Below are 18232 nucleotides of genomic sequence, written 5' to 3'. Positions count from 1 at the left end.
AACGTCACCAATTTAATTTTTTTCAACACTTTCTAGATTAAACTTATTCTACACAATTTTTTAATGTGATTTACATATCTTGCATGGTAGTAATGAGGTTACGTTTATTTGGAGTGTTTAAATTAAAAAAAGAATAAAAAAAATTCTAATTTTACCAAACTAAAATTTGCCAATTTGATTTGAAAATTATACTAATACTCCGTTTCTTCCATTTTACATGACATGCTTACTATTGATTAGTTAAATTAACTCTTTTTTTTTTTTTTCTTCAATATTTCTTTTATTGTAAAAAAGAATTATTTGTGTATAATAATACTTTTAATTTAGTTTTTAAATATATAGATTTTATATACTAATGTTAAACTTAATATTATAAAAATTTAAATGGTAAATAATTTTAATAAACTCTTTTCAACTAAACTAAACACTTAAAAATGAGATAGAGTGAATAATAGATTATAAACTTTGAATGATTTCATATAGATACACATAATATATTGAATTGTGTTCATGTGAATATGTGTCTATAGCTTGACAGAACTAGTAATCTCGTGAAAACGTGTAGACTAATCTTATATGTCTACATATCTAGCATGATCAAGAGTTGAAAATTAGAAAATAAAAAAATAGAAAGAAACAAAGAAGCACAATGACATTTCTATAATTATAACGATACATTTAGAAATGCTTATTTAATAGTGCACACACGTAAATACACTATTATAAATAGTATAAATCCTACTCTGAGTAAACTATCATCAACTATCTACAAATACACTATCAAAACGAACAAATAAAATTGGTATGCACATTCTCACATAACTACTATTTCAATTAATTCAATTAACCAACTTTTCAACTAAATCTACCAACCCAAACCCACCCCACCCACCCACCCACCCACCACCCAAAATAAACAAAACAAAAAACAAAAAACAAAAAACAAAAAAAAAACAACTTGCTACCAAATAAGATTACGTCCCACGTTGGAATTTTAATTTGATTGTCGAAGGAATTGAATACATTTTATTAGAGACGTGATGATGCAAAAGATGCCAATCCATGGGAACATCAAGTTATCTATATTCAATTAGAAGTGTGAACTAATTAATAGGGAAGAGTTGAATATTTATTTAATAAAATGAACTAATAGGCACTCAATATGTAATTTTGCATATTATTAGTGTTGTAAAAATCGGCCTAGGCGGCTAACTAGGCGACCCTAGGCCAAGGCAATTTCAGTCCTAGTCGGTTTTTAGTTGGCTAACTAACTAACCGATTGACTAGGCACCCTAGGCGCCAACTCGGCCAAGTTGAGCGCCTAACCCGGCCGAGTCGGTGCCTAACTCAGCCGAATTGGCGCTCAACTCGACTGAATGCTTGTTTTTTGCCTATTCGGCTACTCCTCTTCTATATTTCTCCAGTCATGTACTCAACTAACTATCTAACATATGCAGTTGACCAGTTTGGGGGAGTATACCCATCTAACAACTCCTAGCCCTGAGTAGGAAAAGTGGAGACGGTGTATACTCGAATTACTAGGCCGCCTAGGCACTAAGCGCCCCCAAGTGCCCAACTAGAGTCTCGCGCCTTCTGCAACATTGCATATTATAATGTGTGAATTTTTCTACGTGGTACCAATATTGATAGTACTACAACAAAAAATAATATACATAATTACACTTGATATCATCAACACCAATATTAATCCGCAATGTAATCTTTCCCAATAATGTATATATTAAATTATTACTTGACTAATTAGTTTATATCGAGTTAGGCAACTTATCATAGAACTCTTGTGCCTTTAACTTGTCATGAACTTTTGATATATGCATGTGCACATCATGTATATCTATGATGAAAGATCATATTAGATTGGAGAATTCAACAATATAATACTGCAAGCAAATGGTCTAACTATGAGATTAGGGACCATATCATCCCGAATCAAGATCTCCAATATCATTTTTTTTTAATGCCTTTGACACTTGCAGTTTGCAATTTACAGCTGCAGGGAGCATGTGGAGCTCCCTCCATTTAAATGAAGAAACTATTAGTTTAAGACCATATCATCCGGGATCAAGATATACGTACTTGGTGCGTGATGAGCAGGGCGAGACTGGAAAAGAAGTTCCCCAACCCCGATGGATTTGGAATTGTTGATTTCGTCCACCGGAGAATCTTGCTACACAGCCAAGCTACTTGTGTTGAGATGCCAGATTTACGTGAACTATAGCATTGACCCGAGGTTGGGTGGGAACTTCAGTTTGCCGGCTTATCTTCTTCCAACAGCAAGTGTATTATGGACCTGATAACTTCATTATCCTTGGTGCTTGCACTCTGAAACAAAAACCGCGATTGTGCACCATGGTAGCAATATTAGAAGATTAAGGAACTTCAACAGTGCCAGATTGTTCTATAGTTATATTTTCAAATAAGTTAACAAGATAAAAATGTTGACAAACATGAAACATCGAACAGAATATTCTCTTGATATTCATGGCAATGATTCTTGCAAGCCATGGATATAACTTTTGGAATTGAAGGGGACTTTCATTAATAGTTTAAGAAGAATGCTGAGTACTGAAGAAGCAATTGTACCTGAGGGTTTTGAATTAGCTCCTTGAGAATACCATGAAGGGTTAAGCGCAGTTCTTTGAAGAGCACAGCAGTTTGTGCAGCTGCCCTGATCTTTAACCATCCATCTATGGTGATTATTCCACTCTGTGATCCCAAAATATCAATTAGTAAACACTGCTTAATGGAAGATTAGGATGGAAAGCTTTGGTACAGCCTGAACCAAGCAGTTCGCTCATCTATCTGAGCGGATGAATAGTTACTTCTTATCCAATGGACATTACTATAGCAGTAAACATTTATCACCAAATGTGATGCACCTTCTCTCTTTTTCAGGACAATAATGGAGAGGTAAACTCCCGGATATAGAAGCAGAGATATATCCTACATACCTACATTAGATGAAGTAAATCCTATGCACTTTCTCCCTCCCCATGTACAAAGGATTGGTAGTTAAATCAACATCAATAATTTTTTTGGGTACTTCGAATGGTTGGCTTACCATCAAACTATACCCTAATCATCCATAATAACCGAATGAAAAAATAATAATAATAATAATAATAATAATAATAATATATATATATATATATATATATATATATATATATATATATATAAAATATATATATATATATAGGTCTCATTTACCTTATAGTTAATACTAACATAATTGGCAGAAAGGTCAGAAATTTTCTGATGTGAAAGGAGGCATATACTGTGAATTAGAGTACATTCAATGTGATTATGTGAAAAGTTGTACTGAGTAATTTAGATAGGGTAATGTTAGGAACTCAATATATTTTTTTACTCATTTTTATATATTCATCTGACTGCATGTCTTAATATTTCCAGGGAGCTCGTCTAGATAAAAGATAACAAGATCAATTGGATCATGCAGAGTATTTGCATAAGGTGAATTTTTCGTTGCCGTACACAATTAGAAATATTGAAGTATGTGTTCCACCATACTTACAAGTTAAAAGCTAAGTTGTTAGTGAATATACACACTTATTATTATTCATCTTCAACAAGAAATAACAAAAAATATTACCAGGAAACTGCAAATTTGAACTGAATCTGGGGGTAGGAAGATAGATACCTGATGCTGCACATTTATTGAACCGCCAAACAGCAAAATGGAATAAGGAGATATTACGGAAGTGTCTCGTAGAAATACTTTATTTGTCTCTACCTGAGAATTTAGAGGGTATTGGAATCATCTTCTAGATATACAAGAACCAAATATTATACTTCAGACAAAAATAACCCATTCCAAGCCCCCACTGGTATGCCAAAGAGTTCTAGAAAACACTGACCTTTTCAAGAAAGACTAGAAATGGATACTGGAAAGCTTTTAAAGTAGAGTTCATTGAAGAAGGGTGAATGTGAACTTCTCTTTTTCCATCAAACCACTGGGGCTGACTCCTTGCTGTAGGACCGGTATTCTGTTTCAGGGATCCAAGAGCAGATGGAGCGATACCTTCTTCTGTGGCAGCTACATTGGGATACAGACCTGCACATAGTATGGCCTAAACATGCACACTCAATATTGGTACCTCAGGAAGTCAAGAATCATACGGAGTATAACAAGAAAAAGAAAGCAGTAAAAGCAGTTTTTTTTTTTTTCTTTTTTCGGTTCTTTTCTTTTTTAAAAGTTCAATGCATTCAGATTTGAGATTTGGGTTATATAGTAACCAAAATGTTCACTGATCTTTACTATCCTTCTGTTTGATCAATGATATTTAGGTATTACATTAAAAAAAAAACACCATATGAGTGCAGCAAGACTACACGAAAGATATATTTGTCTCTATTTATCAACATTTGTTTTGTTCCACAACTGTAGCTTGCATTTGTGTCCTTCACATAAGGGCTTGGTGCTTCTAATGAAATATAAAAGAAAAATTTTAAGTTACCTTAAGAATTAAAGAATGATTTGCATGCATATTAAATGGTTGTGATGCATCAGAAAGCCAACTATCAAGCTTTTCTTTCCTTTTCCCAGCAATCTGCATCAAAGAGTATTTCAAGTTATAATGCTACCCCAAAAACACCCAAAAACTAACAAACAAACAAAAACAAAACAAAACAAACCCAAAAAAAAAAAAAAAAAAAAAAAAAATGCTATGAGGGTACAGCACCTTAAATGATATGAAACCTAAGAATCTAAGAGAACAAGTCCAAAGTGGGCAAAGAACAAATAAATGCTCTACTTGTAGAAAGGGCAAGGAGCAAGGCAATGAGATAGCTAAACAATTAAGACCTCAGACTACATTCATCTTGCTGCAAGTAATTCCACAAGGTATTCCAAAATGCACCAAGAACAAATAAACTTCTTAGAAACATAATTACAAAAAAAGAATTTAGTAAATGAATGAGAGAGCTAAACCATTATGCCTAGACTTCATTCAGTTTAGTACTACACTACTACAGTACTACTAATTAGCGACTCCTTCACCACGCCCAAACGAAACACATAATAGAAGGCAGAAAACCTAACCGCAAGACCTTGCCTAGTTGGGAAACACCTTAAGCCGAGAGCCATTGTCCCAAAAGGTCATGGGTTTGAACCTCACCAAGAACAAGCCTGGCAAGGTAGTTTCAGTCTCATTACTTGTAAGTAATTTAGTCTCCGTTATTTAGGAGTTGTTATGATTTTCATTGTAATTGGGGTATTTACCATTCATCATGTAATGTATTTATTGGTCTACCACTGGTAGTTTTGTAAAAAAAAAAAAAAAAAAAAAAAAGAATGGGACAAAAAACCTATTGAAGATTATTTCATTTGTCATAAAAAGAATTTTGCAAAAGGTTTGCTCAGTAATTTGAAAAGCAAACAGCTACATAATCATAAAATTCAGAACAACAAAATAGCATTTTATCTTAAAATACCTGGACATTTTTGGGAATGTCAATGAGTCCAATGTCAACTAGCAATGTTCCAAATTGCACTCTCATGTCTCTGAAATTTTAGAGCAGTACTTTTAGCAACGAGCACGAAACCTTTTAATAAATTTAACTGGAAAACTCATCCTAGCAATTTCTTGGCGTCTGTTGCAAACAACATAATAGGAATACTAAACAAATACTTGATATGCATTAACAGTTTAAGATAAATCAAGTGATGATCCAGAATGAGTTGGAGAAGGAGAAGCAATGAAGCATGATAAAATTTCATGAGTGAAGCTATAAAGCCATTTTTTAATGCTTCAGTTCATATTTAGGTATTACTTTAGGTAATAAAAGCTGCTGATCATGTTTATTATTTTGTATTCTGTTATGTTGGTAATTTAGTGGTTTTGTACAGCTTTCAAGGCCATATCTTCCAAAACCAAACTGTTTCCATCGAGTTTGCAACCCCTACACTACATCTGCCTTAACCAAAATTTGATATATTTTTTCCCTAATAGGTTAAGAATTAATTTACTCAGTAGCTTTTCAGTAGGAATGTAGAATAAAGAGTCAAACATGTCATGAGTCATTAGTAGTTTCTTAAGTTGGAGCCCTCTTCTTTATAAGCCAGGATTACTTTTAGGAAGTTTGAGATTGCAACAAATTTAGCAATTTCTTTCTTCAGTGGAGTTGAATTCTGAGATGAATCTGAGAACTTTGTTCAAGGTGTGTGTGTGTGTGTGGTGGGTGGGGTGGGGGGGAGGGGGCATTATGACAGAATAATGACTTCTGAGCAGCATACTCAAACCTTATCATGTGCATAACTGAATTGCTTAAGAAATATGAGCTGCAAAATTGATGTGCCGCTTTAGCTCCACTCTGCAAGAACAAGAACGCACTGAATCAACCAGCATGATATAAACACTGATGACTGCATAAGGTTGAGCGGAGGCGTGGAACACTTGAAAAAAATATTCCAATCTAACTCTCAAGAGAATATAATTAACCATAGCAATATCCTTTCAACTAAGAAATCTCTCCAATTAGTTTATTTCATGCTGAATGAATTTAGGAGTCTCTGTGATGTTTGTGTAGTGCATTTGTCCTCTCAACAAACCTCACGCAGAATTTTCTCCCACTTCTTATATGCAACCATCATTAGTAAATGGTCAGATTGCAAGTTGCTGTCACAAGAATCAGTTTCACCACCAAGCTTGTCACCCAATAGAGCCAACTTGGCTCTTTCAACATTTTGCCTCTGCAAAAGCAAGTTGTTTAGTCAGTTCATTCCCTTGCAGATAAGTCAAAGAAAGTAGTACATTGTTGAAGATAAACCTCATCTTTTGGATAAACAAATGGTGATTTATAGCTCAAAAATGCTGAAATGGAGAGAATTGGTGATAAACAACCAAATATTGCACCATATAACATCATCTGCAATTTCATAAATATAAAGAAATCAGAACACTAAATCTTTATGCATGAGCAGGAGAAGAAGACAACCACTCAATAAGATGATCAGACTGGCCAGTATTTTTAAATCTTTTAAAGCACTATTAAGGTTTGGATTGTACGCTGGGATCAAGTTAGAAAAAAATCCACTTCAGAAGCATACCTTCCCAATCAGTACATCAACTGGGAGTTTAGCCAAATGATACCCAAGAGGAGTCAACTCTTCATTTCCTTCAATTGCTCCCACCTATTCAGAAGTTCAATTTAGATCAGGCAGAAAAGCAATTTCTGCACTGCAGTATTGTTAATTATGCCCTGGGATGATAATAGTTTAATAGGCACTTCTTGATGTTTAAAAACAATATAGCAAGCACAGGGAGGTGTGCTTTGTTTGACATGGACATGGTAGTTGCATAAATTGAGTTTCTAGAAAATGCCTAATGAAGACAGAGTTGATGTGGCAAAACAGTCATATTTTACTTAATAAACATGATGAATCAAAACTTAGAAGTTAGTTATACATGCATATATAATATAAAAGAAATTGTTGATAACAGTGAATACCTCATATAACAAAGAAATTGCTGATGTAATAGCTTCCTCCTTTGGAGGTTCTAGAGCCTGGAAAGCAAGATATTTAAACAGAATAGATGGAAGATTATAAATAATCAAGCCCTATGATCTCTGAAATTGAACAATAGGGATTACTTTTTCTTCTAAATAAGTGAATGCATTAGATGGTACCTTGGATAAGAAGATCTTTATGTTGCCTAGAGAAAGTAACTTGATTTGTAAACATAGTTCAACCAAAGGCATCCGCAACATCTCAGGTATCTGTAAAGGTCAAAAGAAAGACAAATGAGATTAGTGGTAACTGAGAAGCAAATTCTTTTTAAGTTTTTATTAATGTTAGTTTGGCCCACAACTTCCTGGAGTTTATCTATTCCAGAAACATAAGCTTGGACGAACACTAAAAAGGGTCTTTTAAAACTAGATAAAAGGCAAAAAGCACTTTTTTTAAAGAAGCTCCGAAGTTGGGACTTCTTTAAACAGCCCCTTTGTAAAAGCTCTAGTTGGGCCAAACAAACACTTCATTACCTGATAAGGCCGCATGAGCTTTTCATATCGATAATGCGTATACAGACAAAAACAAATTCCTGGCTTTACACGTCCAGCTCTTCCTCTGCGCTGCCTTGCATTTGCTTGAGAAATCCAATCTTCAACCATGCTTGACAATTTCTAATATCAAAAGATTAGTTTATATAAAACAGCTAACCGAAGAACTACTTTAAAACAATAATGAGTACTCAGTAATTTGTTAAAAAGCAAAATTAAAAAATACCATGAGAAATGATAGCAACAAGCAAATAAGGAAACTGAAATGAATGCACAACGTATGCAACCTTATAACTATAGGAAACTTCAAAAAGAAGGGTACACACCTTTTTTGGATTATAGCGATTTTCCTTATGCTTTCCACAGTCTACCACATAAACCACATCATCTATTGTTATACTAGTCTCTGCAATATTAGTTGCAATTATAACCTGGAACATTAAGAACAATCAAGCATATCAGTTCCTCTAAGAAAAAAGCAAAGGTGCTAAACCATGCTAGAGATAATTCATCGCTTTAATTTATTATGAAGCCTACAAGAAGTCATTTGCATGCACACGTAGACAGGACATGTGCACACATACTTCACAATATTCACCTATAAAAGAAGTCCAAGAAGAAAAACTTCATACTTGAGAAAGTTTTCTGGTAAGAGAATAATATATATATATATATATATATATATATATATATATAGGAGCATACCCAGGAAAAATCATTTTTTCATAAGTACACAATGTCAATATTTCCTTTCAAAGAATTGCATTTCAACTTGAATTCTTTTGTGAATATCCAGTTTGAAATAACCAACTGAAAGAATGCCTTTGTCTCACTTTTTTATAGAAGTATTGGGGGGAAACCATTCTGGAAATGTGTATCTTTACTATCATTTTGGTGTTTTTGTTAATACCACAATGCTACAATCTTTCAAAGAAGGCAAGTTCTGGTGCATCTTCTATGGGATATTATGAGCTTTCAGGTACTTTACCTTACGAATGTTCTCAGGAGGTCTTAGAAACACCTTTTTCTGATCCTCAGATGCTATAGATGAATGTAAAGGAAGAAGCCATTCAGAAGACTGCCCACCAAATCGGTAAGATGCGCTAAGTCTATCAAGCAACACATGTATTTCTGCAACACCCTGCAATGATAAATTCAAGCAGTCACTATTTTCTGCACATGGAGACATTTCAATATAATTTCAGACACCAACTGAAAATTAAACCAAAAGAACTTACAGGTAAAAAAACCAATATTGCACCATCAGGGTATGTTTCATCAATGTAACATACAAGGTCTTCAAGAATATCATAATCAATAACGTCTTCATTCATTCTTCTCTGCACAAGAGTACATTATGGTATTTTTAATGACCTAATCAGCACTGAGCACTTTGCAGTAATATATATATAACAAAAATACTTTCCAGAAGCAATTACCAAGTTTTGTCTAGTTTGCTCACTGTATGTCTGATAGATACTTGGATCATAATATGGATTTACACAATCATCAGACAGCAATGATTCATCACCCCATGCAGATAAGACAAGATTTTTCTTCCCTCTGTGATTTCCAATAGGAGCATTCTGCAATCATCAAGTTGAAAACAATGAATGAAAAATCATGAAACTCAAGAAACCACATGCTCCAACATATAACTTCTAAACAGATGTTGCTCTCCAAGTCCTGTGAATCCAATGCCCCCACAAGTTTGAAGCTTTAGACATTTTTTTCTTTACCAGAAGCCACAGCATACAACCAAATCATTAGTGGACCAAGAAACTACTTATAGCTCACTAAGATCATATTGAATTTGGTGAGTGTAGGTACGTTTGGTTAAGCAGAAGGCCATTGGTCACCTATTCGGAGTTGTAGATTCCAGTCCAAGATATATTTGTGATGGGACTTGGAAAAGCAGCCCATCAAGCTAGTAGCTATGATGTCAGTTATTTAAGATTATCTGAAGACCCCAGAAGTGAGAGATGGACAAAGCAATAGGAAAAGTCATGTGATAAAAGAACCTTCTCTTTTCTGGGTGCTCCATAGTTCATAGAAGCTGGAGAATCAGATGCAAGGCGATAGTTGATATTTTCATAAATATCTTCTAGAAAATAAGATGAGACAGGATGTGTTCGTCCTTGTGCAGTAATTACAGGACAATGACCAAAGTATTGTGAAAATAAATGTGAATCAACCGTGGCAGACCTACATAACAGATCAAACAACAAATTAATAATTAATAATAATAATAATAATAATAATAATAATAATAATAATAATAATAATAATAATAATAATAATAATAATAATAATAATACTGAGTAATAAACAATGAAAGAAAACAGATATTACACCAAAAAAATGAAAGAAAACAGATAGATACAAAACAAGCAAATATTAAGTGTCAGATAACTATATAAATCCATACATACATGAGAACGACTTTTAATTTTGGAGTGCCATGAGCAGATTGCTTTTCAACAAGATTCCTCAAGACAATAAGCAGAAAATCACCCTGTTGTGCAAAAGAAGAAGAGCTTAGTGTTTGCCCCAACTGATCTCCAAATCCTCACATTGCTATAATTATCAAAATAGATAATAACAATCTGACTAAAAAATGTACCAGGACATACTTCCGTATTAACTATGATGATATATATGAGAATAAGTAGTATCATCAGAAGAGACAGATTTATCAGCCAAAAAAAGAAAGAAAAAAACCTCACCAGAAGAGACCGTTCATGCACTTCATCAACAATGATGTGAGTTATACCACTTAAGTCTTTGTTACCCTGCATTTTAAATTTTTAACATATCCAAGATAGTCAGTCATTTACCAATCAGTGTTCTAAATAGAGGCAATTTCTACCTATGTTGCAAAGGAAGAAATGGGGGGAGTGGGTGACCTAAACAACATGGATAATCACATCTATCAAATAAATAAATAAATCATTGATAGTAAGTGAGATTTACCGATATCATTCTCAAGAGGATGCCAGTTGTACAAAAGAGAAGCTTTGTTCTTTCGCTCCTAAAACAAGGAATGAGTATACAAATATAATCAGTATATTTTTATCCTTCCAGGACAGGATACATAATAGTTGAACAGGAATATCTATCAGTAGTACATGTTTGTGCATGTGAACAGTAAATTTGACATCTGTAAATGAGCCCCATTAGAAGAGCAATAGCAAAACTACCATCCATGCCACTTAGCGAAATCACAACTCAATTCAGATATTTTTACTATAAGCTGTGCAGTTTGTCCCTTTCACCACATATAAGGCTTAAAGAGAAAAGGAATTTGTTGGCATTCACAAGTCACAACAAACTTCCCAGCCTTGTATTCCTCTGAAACATGGGTTTCTGTACCACCCTATCCCATGCTATATTAAGTTAGGTAAGTCTTTTTTTAAAAATAATTTTTCCTCCATATATAAACAAAAAGTATTTAAAAGTCATAAACTGTCATTTACCAATTTACGAAGTAGTAATTAGTAAGGAAGATGCAGATGCCTTCCCTTAGAGATTCCAAGAATCCAGACCAAGTAACTCAAGTTAAACATTATGCAAGTTGTACATAGATATAATGAATTTCACTGTGTGCAGCACTTCAAATAAAATTTTAAAATTACATTGCTCCGCAAAATTATAATCATGTCAGATTATCAAGTGGTAGAGGCAAAATTACCAACCAGAATGCATATATTAATAGAAGAGATGTATAGACTATAGATTAAGTATAATGTATGCAACAATTACTGACAAACATGGACTTTGACAAGTCATTACCTTGCACTATCAAGACGTACTTGATAGCCAACCAAAGAATCATATGAACCTGGTGAAGATTCAACTCGCTCATCGGCAACTCTTTCAGCTACAGAAACTGCCTATTTAAAAGAATTCTTAACATTAATCAATGTCATCAAGTCAAAGACCAATATAAATTGAGGAACTTAAAATACTGAGATCAGCATGAAGATGTAGTACAGACCGCTATTCTCCTTGGTTGTGTACATATAATGTTACAATATCCACCACGTCCCGACTCAATCATGTCATCCAATATAAATTGTGGAACCTGGAAACTAGGAGTTAAAGAGTGCAGAAGGAATCCTACGAGCAGTATATACAAATAATTCCATTTTGTTTACCTTCTCCTTTTTGCTAAATTGGCAATTTCAAGCATAGGTTCTTTGATCTAATTTTTCCTTAAAACCATTAAGGTTGAAAATATCTGATTATGTCATTTTTAAAAGTGAAAAAGAACCAACACCACTTATGAAAAAAGTTAATCATTAATTAAGTCAAACTTTTGTGGGTGGGGGGTGGGGGGCTGGGTGAAAGGAGAATAGGATGAAATTTACAGAAGTTGCAGAAGCCATGCAGACATGCTCAGAAGTTAAGTGTGAAAAAGTTAAATTAAGAAGGAACAGAAGTTGGATATCTAAAACAAGTAAGATTCAAAACCAAGGCATAACAAATTCGAACCTGAGTTGTTTTACCACAACCTGTTTCCCCACAAACAACCAAAATATCATTCTTTTCAAGTGAATGCAAAATATCATCCTTTAACTCAGCAATAGGAAGGGCAGCTCTGGATTTCAACATGTCCTAACATGAAAATTATAAATCAATTAGAGTTTAGAAGCAAAACATTAAAAGAAGTATGCATATGACTACATTCAGCATAACTGATAAAGCATATAGAGAAAGTAATGGCAGCTTTTAAAAATGCAATAATAAAACACTGCTCTAATACAGCCTTGAGGGCTGGACAAGGTAGAAGACCGGAATCCCCTTGCATAATGAGACTGCACAAAATTCCAACTGCCATCTCCATACTTGACAGCTGGAGCACTAGGAATAATGTAAACAATGAATCTGGGTATGGACTTTCAGGATAAGAAGGAAATTGGCCAGTCATAGCATAGCGAAACATCTTAAGTTTGGAGAGGGTGTGGTAGAACATATCCCTCTATGGTCAAACAACAGAAAAACAGATCCTTTAAACATCCCTCCATCAAATGAAATACATTAAGCAATTATGATTCTCTTGATGTACAAAGAGGGAAAACACTTAAACAGTCCTCGCATTTAACATGATGTAAAATAAAAGCTCGGAAATTTTACTGAGTATGGATTATGGACCTTCATTGTTGAGGTGATACCAAATGTCAACAATCAGAGGGATTTAACTACTGGCTCCTGTTAGTCTCCTAAGGCTGTCCTACCCTCATATCCCCATAATCTTCATTGACATAAAATGGGAAAATACTGACCTGGTACTTCTTCATCTTCTTCTTATTCTCTTGCTCTTGCCTCAAATAAACACTTTCTGATTCTTTTCTCTGATTCACTTCTGCATGATAGCAAAAGGAAGTGTTATGGAAGACAAATTCAAACAAAATCTCTTCTTATGGGAATACATACACTATATTGTAGAGATAATCCCTTTTAAGACATCTTAGAGCCATAATTAACCTTAAATCAAGAGTATTTTCCAGGTTATATGGATTTAATTGGTTTTGCTACAAGAATAACCAAGCAATTACAGTGAATTAAGGGAACGACAGGTATTTTCTTTGTCAAATTGTGCAAAAAGTGGATCATTTGATGAGTTTAACTTCACATAGTGCACTATCAGCTGCTAACTATTAGTGCAGACAATATGATGCATATCAACCACAGATATACTCCCTCTAGGCTGGTTTACCTGTTGTAGTTCTCTTCTCAAGGATCAACGATTTATTATGATCAATATTTAATTCATTCATTAAGATTAATTAATGAGGGATATAGTACTTTTACTAAGAATTTTAATTGTTTTAAAACTCAAGCTGACATTTAGTGAAACTGACTTCCTAAGCAGTGGGTGGGACACAAAATATAAAATAAGTCATCAACATACTTTTAACTTTCGAATCAGAGCTAGTTGTTTTAACTTCTGTAACTTGAGGCTGCTGAATCTTATTCTCAGTTGGATTATTGGTGGCACTCAAAGAAGCAATAATACCAGACCCATCGGCATTCAATAACGAATTGACAAAACTTGCTCTACGTTCCTCTTGATCCTCAACTACATCAGTCAAAGATTCACCTGCAAGTTTTCCAACAGCAAAGCAGAATTTACCAAGGATATCATTCAACAATAACAGCAGTACAGGAAAACAGATGATGATTTATAGCAAGATAAAGGCTCTGTTCACTGTCCAGCATTAACAACTATGTAATTGAAACAAGCAACCAGTATCAATTATAACTAAAATTAAAATTACAGGCAACAAAAATCACCTGCTTTCCAGTGGAGGACAATTGAAGCATATGGCTCTGTAATGGGCAAGTGAACAGGGAGATCTGGAAACAACTGGTGGAGAGCATATGCTGCCACCATATTCTGTGCATCCTATGGTTCAGAAAACCAATGTGCAATAGACAGATCAATATCGAGAAGAAACCATCATATGGATTTGAACTACAACATATAGGTTAAAAAAAAATCTTGAAAAAGAGAAATAGACCTCCAAAAGGCTTATTAGAAGAAAAATCCTTCCATATTTTTCACACAATAAGAACTGCTATGTTTCTTCTAGAGTGCAGGTATCTCCTTATACTTTTTTATTAACTGCCCATGTTAATTATGAGTATATCATTGCAAAAATGTTATTGAGGGATGTTTTCAAGCTTAGTACCTCAGCATTACTTGATGTCTGATCCTGTTCAGGAAGCTCAATTGTTATTAGTCCCCCAGCTTTTCTGCTTTTACCCCTTCCACTAGCTTTGCGCAATATACTTATTGTGTAACTGGAAATATTTCTTTTTCCAAGTGCTTTAGTATATTTTGGTGCATCCCAGCCTGATTTCTGGCAAAGCTGGTGTAGAAAAGCCTTTGGAATCTTTTGTGGATCTCCCTGTAGTAATGTTTAAAATTATAAACATTATAAATGAAAAAAAATGCAAGAACATATACATAAATTCAAGGAGAAAGGAGGGGATTTCAAAATTCAAGCAAGGCAATATGTGTTGTAGGATCAGTAAGCAACAGGTTTAATTGAGGTTAGTTGGTTTTTTTTTTTTTTTTTTTTTTAGGTTAGTTGGTTTGACTCCTATTATTAGGACAAAGGCTTTGAATCCACACACAAAAACACACAACACCAACAGGAAAATATAAATAAATAAAATAAAATAAAATAAATTAGAGTAGACAGAAAGCAGTTTGAGCTAAGCTAAAAGTCATCATGCAGCAACTACTTTATCTTCCGTCTGCCTTGAAATAAGTATTAGAAGAACAAGCTCATCACACTCAGCAATATTTACCTTCTTCCATATACCTTCTAGCTTCTCTAAGTTTTTCTCACTCAACAGTTCTCTCAACTTCTCTTTTTTCTGCCGTTCCAAAACTTCAGCAGGCAACTCAGCAGCTGAGGCCTCTTCAAAGAGAAAATTACCAAGTTCTACATCTGCTGATTCTCCTTCTGATTCAGTCTTTTCAGGTATGGAGACACTCACAGCGTCCTCTTCAGTAGACAACCCAGCGACCTTTTTATCCACGTTTAATTCCCACTCATGGAGACTGGAAGTTATACAATCTTCTCCATTTTGTAAAGTAACAACATCAGCTTCCAAGTTCTCAGAAGGTATGGAAGGGCAAGACAAGTCCTGCAGAGCCTGGTGGGAAAAACTTTCATATCCAGATTCCAGGATAGTATCTGACAATCCTGAATCAAGTTAACCACACTTAGTAAGCAGCTCAAAGGAAATATGGAGTATCAGATTGTAATAGGCAGAATTTTGTTACCCAGGGCAGATATCTCCTGCTTGAGTTTGCGGATAGTTCTGCTTGCTTGCTCTTGGCCTTTCTTGTCACCAGTCTCTTTTGCACGAATAGCTTCCAGCCTTGCAGTATGAAACTCTTGTACAATAGTTTCATGACTACGCCTTGATTGTAGACTCTATTGACAAAGAAAGCGTAACATATACTGAGAAATTGATAGCAAGTCTCAGTTGAATGCCCATTCCATAATATTATAGAACAGAGAAAATGCTAACATAAACATTAAGGTTGCCAGGCTGACTAGAGTTTCAAAATCAAAAGATAAAAAGTAAAAGTCATATGGAACTAAACCCAAGCAAGAAAATTGGATTTGACATTTTGAGACAAAGTCCTAGTCTTGGGGTAACAGAGAGTTCGATAGAAAATTCAGAAATTGTACAGGGATACATTTACTATGAGATTTACAGGACCAAAATATTTTGACTAGTGCACATCACAAATATCAACTCTGAATAATATAGCTACGAGAAGAGATCTCTAAGAATATATAGAAAGAAGAGAAGAAAATACTACCAATGAAGTTAGCATTATAAATTGCAATTCACAAAAATGTCACACTTACACTATGCCACAACCAGCACAATCAAGAGACACTATAGTAACCTTGGAAGTTGGTACCATACCCAATAACACAAAGAATAAGTCAATGACAGAATAACTCTAAATCTCATCATGACTAAATAAGGTAATTCAGAGGCTACCCTCAACATGTAATAACATGAAACCATTTAGATTGGCAAGTACCTGCTTTGAGGAAGCATCAGCAAACAGGCCAGATTCAGATTCAGATTCATCCTGCATGATAAAGAAAGTAGCACAAAGTTAGAAAGGAATGATGAATAACCAAGAACAAATAAGGAGAGAATTAGGAAATAAATAGTCTTGTGTATTCTCTAGCAAAAATCCAACTTTTTGTGCCCTTTGTCATTAAAATAGACCAATGATAATACCTCTTCTTGTTGTTCCATATACCGCCGGATCCAATCTGCTTGAGAACGCTCGACGGAATCAAGAGTTTCATTAACCCTTTGCTCCTTAGTTGTTATGAAAACCTCTGATATTTCCTCCCTTGTTCCTGCAGCTGATGAATCTGTGGAAGGAACCCAATCTTCTCGTGCAGTTGATATGATGCTAACAGAACCTGTTGTGATATGCATTAAGCATGCTTTTAACTCCATTTTTTATCAACGTAGATACAGAACATCAAATCCAAAGCAAAATTGGTGTATCATACCTTCATTTGAGTGCAAAGTGCCACCAGCAAACTTCAGTGGAAGCTCATCACCAGACAAATTTAAGCATAGCCAATCTAGAGCAGCCTCATATGTTGCACCATCCTTTGTAGTACAAATACAACAAATCTTCAGTGAACTTGTTATTGAAATTAAAATTATAGTCCGCACGATTCTACCATTATTTCAAGTTTTGTAAGATAAGAACCATAATCACCTAGGAACTATAAATTGTCGCTGAAATCAGTCCATATAGCATGCTTGAAGTTGCATTAAAAGATTAAGTTGAAGAGATCATAGAAAGGATAGTTTGTCTTATATACGATTAATGATAGCATACAATGCAATATTTAGAGACTGATAGTCATATATGTGTATATACAGTATAATAATAATAATGTAATTGAAAAGGACAGGACAATTGCACCTTGAGAGCGGAGAGAACGCGCTCGATTTGATCATCCTTAAAGCCTTCACATGATAGCTTCTCGTAAATGGAGCGAAGCTTTTTGGCCTTCTGCGCCTGGGAGAGTGAATCATCAACCGGAGCAGGAGCCGTAGACCGGCCGGAGTTCAGTAACAGCCGCCGCAACCGGCTCTCGTTCTCGGCCGATATCTGCAGCTTCGGACCGGCCGACGACGGAGCCTTGCCTTTCGACGAAGATGATGAGGAAGCTTTCTGCTTCTGCTTTTGCTGTTGCTGCTTCTTCTTCGGAGCCATTTCGTATCCGAATGCGTATTAGTCGACTGCTTATATATATATGTATATATACACGAGGAATTTTGCGGACTGATATCTCCGCAATGAAGTTGCGTGTATTGACTAGAGAGTGACGACTGAAATGGTGGCCGGAGATTTTACCGACGAGTCGACGACGACGGTGCGATCGGCGTAGGTACAGTTAGAGATGGACCGCATATAATAGGGCCGGTCCAATCTCGTATAATGTATTTGAGACTCGACCCAATGACTTGAGTAGTGGCCCAAGTACTATTCAGGGGGCAAATTATATCGTGCAGCGCGGATCAAAACGACGCCGTTTGTAATGAAAAGAAACGACATTTGTTTCCCGTCTTTCCGCATTCTTTCGCAAAAAGTAACTCTGTTATTCAGTTTCAT

General features: G+C 34.9%; 1 protein-coding gene across 2 annotated transcripts; it reads right to left on the bottom strand.

Moving 5' to 3' along the window:
- Positions 1-1802: 1802 nt before the first annotated feature.
- Positions 1803-18157, bottom strand: LOC109169418 (DExH-box ATP-dependent RNA helicase DExH7, chloroplastic). 2 transcript variants are annotated; one of them, XM_019318299.1, is made up of 34 exons: positions 17540-18151; positions 17115-17217; positions 16831-17021; positions 16625-16675; positions 15845-15998; positions 15364-15764; positions 14739-14957; positions 14341-14452; positions 13958-14146; positions 13329-13408; positions 12538-12660; positions 12041-12127; positions 11836-11936; positions 11017-11074; positions 10770-10835; positions 10476-10558; positions 10065-10248; positions 9483-9629; positions 9282-9383; positions 9032-9184; positions 8370-8474; positions 8026-8166; positions 7672-7761; positions 7492-7548; positions 7091-7174; positions 6811-6909; positions 6593-6733; positions 6284-6354; positions 5476-5545; positions 4500-4592; positions 3900-4112; positions 3683-3775; positions 2605-2727; positions 1803-2343 (listed from the first exon to the last, which is right to left on the bottom strand). In XM_019318299.1, the coding sequence occupies exons 1-34, from the start codon at positions 17831-17833 to the stop codon at positions 2266-2268; spliced, it is 4356 nt and encodes a 1451-aa protein (XP_019173844.1). In that variant the 5' UTR covers positions 17834-18151; the 3' UTR covers positions 1803-2265. The 2 variants fall into 2 exon arrangements, with proteins under 2 accessions (XP_019173844.1, XP_019173848.1); XM_019318303.1 differs by lacking the exons at positions 1803-2343; positions 2605-2727; positions 3683-3775 and having other exon boundaries at positions 3974-4096; positions 17540-18157.
- Positions 18158-18232: the final 75 nt, after the last annotated feature.

This window comes from Ipomoea nil, unplaced genomic scaffold, assembly GCF_001879475.1.
Source record: "Ipomoea nil cultivar Tokyo-kokei standard unplaced genomic scaffold, Asagao_1.1 scaffold0317, whole genome shotgun sequence".
Lineage (NCBI taxonomy): Eukaryota > Viridiplantae > Streptophyta > Magnoliopsida > Solanales > Convolvulaceae > Ipomoea > Ipomoea nil.
The sequence above is the reverse complement of the archived record's forward strand: the minus strand, read 5'-3'. Positions and strand labels throughout refer to the sequence as shown.

What these genes read in the sequence shown, in the direction of transcription:
- LOC109169418 (XM_019318299.1), bottom strand. Translation starts at nt 17,833, where the DNA reads ATGGCTCCGAAGAAGAAGCAGCAACAGCAAAAGCAGAAGCAGAAAGCT. An exon ending in TTGATGTACTGATTGGGAAG is followed by an intron (nt 6,910 to 7,090) that starts GTATGCTTCTGA and finishes ATGAAATTGCAG; the next exon opens with ATGATGTTATATGGTGCAAT. An exon ending in CAATAAATGTGCAGCATCAG is followed by an intron (nt 2,728 to 3,682) that starts GTATCTATCTTC and finishes TTGGGATCACAG; the next exon opens with AGTGGAATAATCACCATAGA.